The sequence below is a fragment of the Nicotiana attenuata genome, unplaced genomic scaffold, assembly GCF_001879085.1.
Source record: "Nicotiana attenuata strain UT unplaced genomic scaffold, NIATTr2, whole genome shotgun sequence".
NCBI classification, from domain to species: domain Eukaryota; kingdom Viridiplantae; phylum Streptophyta; class Magnoliopsida; order Solanales; family Solanaceae; genus Nicotiana; species Nicotiana attenuata.
Window position 1 is genome coordinate 189319 of NW_017672228.1, and position 7392 is coordinate 196710.

Consider the following 7392-nt stretch of genomic DNA (forward strand, 5'->3'; position numbering starts at 1 on the left):
CATCTTGTTAACTAGGCGTTTGTATGTAGCTCCAGCATTTTTTAGTCCGAAGGGCATTACATTGTAATAGTACGTTCCAAACTTAGTGATAAACGAGGTCTTTTCCTGGTCCTCCAGGTTCATTTGAATTTGATTGCACCCGGAGTAGGCGTCGAGAAAAGTAAGGATCTCGTGGACGGTCGTGGCATCAATCATACGATTGATGTTGGGCAATAGGAAAGAGTCTTTTGGTCATGCTTTGTTTAGATCTTTGTAATCTACGCACATTCTAAGTTTGTTTCCTTTTTTAGGAACTACAACTACGTTGGCTAACCATTCAGGGTATTTTACCTCCCGAATAGACCCTATTTTAAGAAGTTTGGTTACCTCGTCCTTTATGAATGCATGCTTCACCTCGGACTGGGGCCTCCTTTTTGGCTTTACCGATTTGAACCCGGGGTCGAGGCTTAGCCGGTGTGTTGTTATTTCCGGTGGAATCCCTGTCATATCTAAATGGGACCAAGCAAAGCAATCCATATTATCAATAAGAAATTGAATGAGTTTTTTCCTAAGTTCGAGGGTTAATCTCGTTCCCAGATATACCTTTCTCTCGGGCATGTATTCGATCAGTTTGACCTGCTCCGGTTCCTCGACCGCTGACTTGGTTGCATCGGACTCTTCGGGATCGATGAAAGTTCAAGGAGTAAGGAAATCCTCTTCTTCGTCTTCGATTACCTGTTGCTCCGATTCCGTCGAGAATGGGGACGGTGATTGCTATTTAGCCATCTGCTTACCTTTGGTGTTCGACTTTTCCAAGGTAGAAGGCTCTAGTATCGACATCACTGCATTGACTGCAAACATTTCCTTTGCAGCGTGTTGCTCTCCGTAAATCGTTTTCACACCATCCTCTGTTGGGAACTTCATCATCTGATGAAGAGTTGAAGGTATTGCCCTCATGTTGTGTATCCATGGTCTCCCAAAAAGTGCATTATATCTCATGTCGCCTTCGATGACATGGAATTTTGTATCTTATATGGTCCCGGCTACGTTCACTGGTAGGATTATCTCCCCCTTTGTTGTTTCGCTTGCCATGTTGAAGCCATTTAGGACCTAGGATGTAGGTACAATTTGATCCTGTATGCCGAGCTGTTCTACGACCCTCGATCTGATTATGTTTGCTGAGCTACTTAGATCCACTAGAACACGTTTAACTTGAATTTTATTTAACAAAATAGAAATTACCAGGGCGTCATTGTGCGGCTGAGATATGCCTTCCGCTTCCTCGTCATAGAAAGATAGGATGTCTTCGGGCACATAGCTCCGAGTCCGTTTTACTCTAGTGATAGACACCTTGGTGCGTTTGAATACAGGTCCTTGTGGGACATCAACACTGCCAACGATCATATGGATTACATGTTGTGGTTCTACCTGCTCATTTTTTCTGCTCGCATCTCTCTCCCTGAAGTGATTCTTAGCTCGAACACTGAGAAATTCTCGAAGGTGCCCCTCGTTGAACAACCGAGCTACCTCCTCCCGGAGTTGCCTGCAGTCTTCGGTTCTATGGCCATGTGTGCCATGATACTTACAAATCAAGTTTGGATTCCTTTGAGAAGGATCGGTTTGTATAGGCCTTGGCTATCTGGTGTCTTTGATTCTTCCAATAGCTGACACGATCCCCGATGCATCTACACTGAAATTATACTCCAACAATCGAGGTGCCTCCGTGGGGTCGGTATGTTTATCGAACCCATTCTTACTCATGATTCCCCGAGAGCACTGACCTCAATCATTTCTCCGATCATTCCGAGGAGCGTTACGACCCGAGCCGTTGTTTCTCCGATTGACATATGGCTGATATTGTTCCTTGTTTGATCTTGATTCCCTATCTGTATCCCTCGGGGGCTTGGCTGCCAATCTATTAGGATGAATTGAACCCGAGGGGGCTCCCAACCGGTCGTCCTCGACCCTGATCTTTGATTGATAACGATTATGCACGTCTGACCACGTCACAACCGGATACTCGATCAGATTCTGCTTTAATTGTCAATATGCGATCGAACTTCAATCATTCAAACCCTGCATGAAAGCCTGTACTGCCCAGTCATCCAAGACCGGGGGTAATTCCATTTGCTCTATCTGAAAACTGGACACAAACTCCCTTAACATCTCGCTGTTCCTCTGTTATCTTAAAAACATCTGATTTCCTTGTTTCCACCTTTATGGCTCCGGCGTGTGCCTTCACGAAGGCGTCTGCTAACATAGCAAACGAATTGATAGAGTTCGGGAGCAAGTTGTGGTACCAAATCATGGCTCCTTTCGATAAAGTTTCCCCAAATTGTTTCAACAATACTGACTCGATCTCATCATCATTCAGGTCGTTTCCTTTAATCCCTCAAATATATGAGGTAATATGCTCATTAGGGTCGGTTATCTTGTTATACTTGGGTATATCGGGCATGCGGAACTTTCTAGGAATGGGCATCGGAGCCGCGCTCTGAGGGAATGGTTTTTAGATGAACATTTTGGCATCTAAACCTTTCAAGACCGAGGGTGCCCCCGGTATTTGATCAACACGGGAGTTATAAGTCTCTACCTTTTTGTCATTGTCCTCAATCTTCTTTTCCCCGGACTCGATCCTCTTGGTGAGCTCTTCGAGCATCCTCATAATGGTGGGGTCAGTCCCCGAGCCATTTTTGTTTGACCTCTCTAGTGCCGGTTCAATACGTCGAGTGTTTTCCGGTTCAGCTATACTCGGAGTTTTATTCTGACTTTGAAGTTGAGCGATGGCAATCTGTTGAGCTTGCAGCATCTTGAATATCACTTGGAGGCTGACTCCTCCATCTCTTATACCTTGTGTTCCTTGGCCCCCAGATCGGGCTTCCCTGCGTACACTTCCTCCGGGGTCTGCGCCTAAATCTGCATTCAAAGCAATGTGTGAACTAACATCAACTGGTTCCACATTTGGCACTTCCACAGGGTTTATCCGTGGTACACCGACCCCTACATTGTTGTTTTCCCCATGAAATCCAAGACCTTCGTCGTCATGAACAAGTGCGTTTTGGGAGTTTGACATGTTTAATCCTGAGAACAAAAAATTTTGACAAGAACAAGTGTGAAAATAACGTCTGTTATCAGAATCAGTACTGAAATAATCACTATTATCTTTAGCCCCACGGTGGGCGCCAAACTGTTACCTCAAAAATACGAGTAACAATTAAATTTGATTTATGGTTTTAAAGATACGTGATTTAGTTCAATACTAATTAATAACCAAGAAATATGAAGTATAGATGAAAGAAATAAGTAAGATCAAACCAGTAGATAAGTCAATCTCGACCTCGAGCCCAAGTGACATCGAGATTGGTCAAGAACAATAAAGCAAGGATGATAAAGCTAAAGGACAATTCTGATGAACAATGAGCGAGAAAAGTAAGAGAGTATATTTTTTGCCATTGATTAGATGATCTTTACCAATGATTGGGGTCCCTTTTATATAATAGGGGACCCTAAATAAGGTACATTTCCATTTACAGTAAAGAATCTTATTGGGACAGCTATCTAACCGCCTAGTACGGATTCGTACAAATCTATTTCGGAATTTACGCCATGATTTTAGGGACGTGGAATCTTGCTCATTTTGTTACAAATCCGTAACGGCATTATCTTGGGGTTGAGCATACTAAGCTCTGATACTCATCGTACTTCGATCATCGGGCATTGCACTCTGTCTTCGAGCTCGAGTCTGGTCCATCGAGCTCGAACTCGATCTTGCCTGAACTCGGGCTTAAGGCGACCCCTCGAGCCCGAAAAATCAGGCATACCTGATTTCGACCATATACAAACACTAGAACCAAGACATGGAGAATCGAAAGATTGGAAGTTGTATGTGTATCATAAAAGAAATGTATCCATAATTTCATCAACAATACTTATAGGAAATTTTTTACAATAAGAATGGGCCAAGAAAGAAAAGAAAGAAAGAAAGAAAGAAAGAATGAGCTATTCTCCCGTACATGATCCGGCGCTATTCTATGTTGATCAGTTTCGAGACTAATAGGTACAGTACGAGTATGTTCAACCCCGTGGGTGTTTCATATATCATTTTTACATGTCATTCTTCACTTTTCTCATAACTTTGCTGATACGTGTCGCCACTTAATAGGCCATATGGCGAGTCTATTTTTCACTAATACATTGGGGTTCCTATTAATTGCATAAATGTTGAGCAAAAGTCTAGAATTTTTAGGTATTTTGTAACTATTGACCACACAATCTTCTCTACATTTTTCGGAACACTAAGGGCAATGGGGGATGCACTCTTAGTGTTTCCTTGACAACAGCCTGAAGATATGAAAGATTTTGGATGTCTGAATCCTCAACCAGCCTGTTTAAGCCAACTACTCTGTCAATTTCTTCTTGGACTTTCTTTAATGCCTTTGGATGGTTCAGCAGCTCTGCTATTGCCCATTGGAAACCAACACTTGTTGTACCAGTTTCATTCCGCGAAGAGATCCTATTAAAAGAGGAAAAGAAAACATTATAAGGCGTTGTTTGATTGAGTATGGAGTTTAAGAAGGAAATGGACATTGACACATACCAAAAATGCCCTTAGAATTTATGTTCTTAAAGATATCATGATATTTTTACGAGCAATAAGAGTATGTCATTAAGTTAAAATGGGAAGTTTAAAGTTAAACAGTAGTAAATACTACTCTCTTCGTTCTAGTTTATGTGAACCTTTTATCTTTCGAGATTCAAACTATATAAATTTTGACCAATATTTTGAAACGCATTTTTTCATCATATTGACATAAGAAGAACTGCAAATTATAGTACTTCTCGTATAATTTTTGAATATCTAAATTTTTACTTAAAAATATCGAGTTAATCTAATTCAATTTAGCTTTAAAGATTAGTCAAATTGACTTTCGAAAAGCTTAAAGGTTCACATAAATTGAAACGGAGGAAGTAATATAAATTGGAGTAATGGGAAACAAAGAAGAGCTAGATGACATGCATATATTTTCATATCAAAATGTACTTTGGAAAAGAGAGATTAGTCTTATTATCAAGAAAAGAACCCTGATGCAATTTCTCTTATCTGCGTGCTCTCGTTGAAATTAGTTGATGTTCTTGTACTCATGCTCAGCCTGCAAATAAGATTATTTGTCATGGCCATAGGCTGAATACCAACATCACAAACCTCACCTTGTTCCCAACACTTGACGAAAAATTCCAACAGTTTCATCTTCTCCTCATTCCTAACACCAGCAAACCCCACCCCACCACCGACCCCCCAACCCCACCAACACCCGTAAAATATTTTTCAACTTACACATTTTAAGATAAAAGGTTTTTTTACGCAAGATGAGCATGGTTGTAAAACATGGGTCAAGTTGGGCAGGTTGGGTTATGACCCATTGTTTAGCCCATCTTGACCTAGCCCATCTTAGCCCAAGTACACTTTGGGCTGGGTTGGGCAATGACCCATTTATTGACCTAACACATTTTGACCCGCCGGTTAATCCGTTTTTTATCCGTATTAAATATGGGTCGGGTCGGATAATTTATCCATTCTTCATTACCCGTTTTCGACCCGAACCATATCCGACCCAACCCGCCCGTTTACCACTCCTAAAATGGCCTATGATTGGTAATGCTGGTGGGCTTGGAGGAAGCTGGATTTTATTGTGTGATCGTTGGCGCTGCTTCTTGATGTAGGATTGAAATACTAAACGGATGAAGAAAAGCAAAAGATATAAAGTTGACCTTTTATGGAAACAATTGTCATGACTGCTATTGAGATGATTTACACTCTTAACTTACTGTATTTTAATTTATAGACACAAGGCCAAAATTATTATTTTTTAACAGTTTTTTAATTTGTATCATTTTAATTTTCTATCTCACAATGTTCTTGGTCATAAAATAGGATGAGAGGAATTAATCACAAAGAAGAAGCCACAAGAAAACGATAGATTCCTTCCATGTACTAGAAAAATAGAGATGATACGATGATTAGTCTCTCATCCTTCAATGAAATTTGATTAACTATTCGGATACTAGAACCCCTTTCCTTCTCATTAGCAAAAATGGTATTACATCTCAAATCTATGACGATAAACGTGGTATTTACATTTAGGGGTGTACAAACCGAATCGAAAAACCGCACCAAATTGAAAAGTCAAACCAAACCAATTAAAAAATATGTAGAAATATTTGGGATTCTCTTGTGGAATATAAATTTTGATAGAATATGAAGTGCTCCATATTTATTGGCCTTCAATAATGGGTTGTATGATCACTTTATTATCAAGTGTTACTGAAATGTCACTATCTCTTTGTTCTTCCATATTGATATCATACGTTAAGATCTATTAAATTCTTATATCTTTTTCGAATATGAAGTGATTATTAATATTTAGGTATCATATTGATTTTTTATGTTTAATTACTAAATTCGGTTAACCTGAAAGTATATATTAACGAAAAATTTATCCTGACAATTAGAGGTTCAATTGGTAGTGCCGCCGGAACAGTGCTCCTATTCTTCAAAGCTTGATTCGGCCAATTGGCGCGTTCAAAATTATGAGAAACTTTGATAGGAGGGGTTGTGATACTTGACACGTTTTTTGGTCGTTGACATTCTGGCCAGAAGTCAGAGGCCGATTTCGCCAGAAAATCAAAGGTGGTAATACGTATATTTCTCTTGCCGGTGGTAATACGTATATTTCTCTCAGATGTATTTTCGTTGGCACATGTTTCTTGACATAGGGATGGAGATATATGATTCTAATTTTGCAAAGTGTGTTCGGAACCACCTTGAACGGCGACCAGCTTCGACTTGGAGGTTTTGGAGTGTGTAGGTCTGTGAGTTAAGACTTAAGAGAGGGAGAAGAAGATGAGAATATTTTAACAAGAAAAGGGGTGGGTTAATTAGTGGGACCTGCTGACTTGGACAAAATATTAGAGGAATTGGGTGCCACCGTGGAGGGACGTTAAGGTTGAGGGCAATTATGCAAACTTTATTAACGGTATGGATAGATTTGGACGAAAAGTATAACAGGGAACAATTATAAACTATATACTATATTAGAGAAACAAATCCGGACCTTTTCCCTTATATAATCAACCAATTAATTTCTTGTTCACTATGAGTAGGAAAGGCAGAAAGTGGAACAAAGTTAGTGCGGATTCCATGACATGGAAATTTAATTATTTAATGGAGAGATTCTATAGTAATTTCCTTGACAAACAGCATCTTTTCCTGTCCTCTATTGTTATTATTGGCAAGAAAACATACTAATATGTAATAGATCCGCAGACATTTCAAGGTGGAGCTACCACCCAAAGAATAAATGATAGAAAATAAAAATCAACTCCTGTGCATTATAGCCTACTGTGTAGGGGGGG

At 39.9% G+C, this 7392-nt stretch overlaps 1 protein-coding gene across 1 annotated transcript; it reads right to left on the reverse strand.

The window, feature by feature from the left end:
• Nucleotides 1–2080: 2080 nt before the first annotated feature.
• On the reverse strand, nucleotides 2081–5227 carry LOC109212389 (cytochrome P450 CYP736A12-like). Its single transcript, XM_019376032.1, has 3 exons — nucleotides 5061–5227; nucleotides 4297–4492; nucleotides 2081–2215 (listed from the first exon to the last, which is right to left on the reverse strand). Exons 1-3 carry the CDS (start codon nucleotides 5225–5227, stop codon nucleotides 2081–2083), a joined length of 498 nt encoding a protein of 165 aa, XP_019231577.1.
• Nucleotides 5228–7392: the final 2165 nt, after the last annotated feature.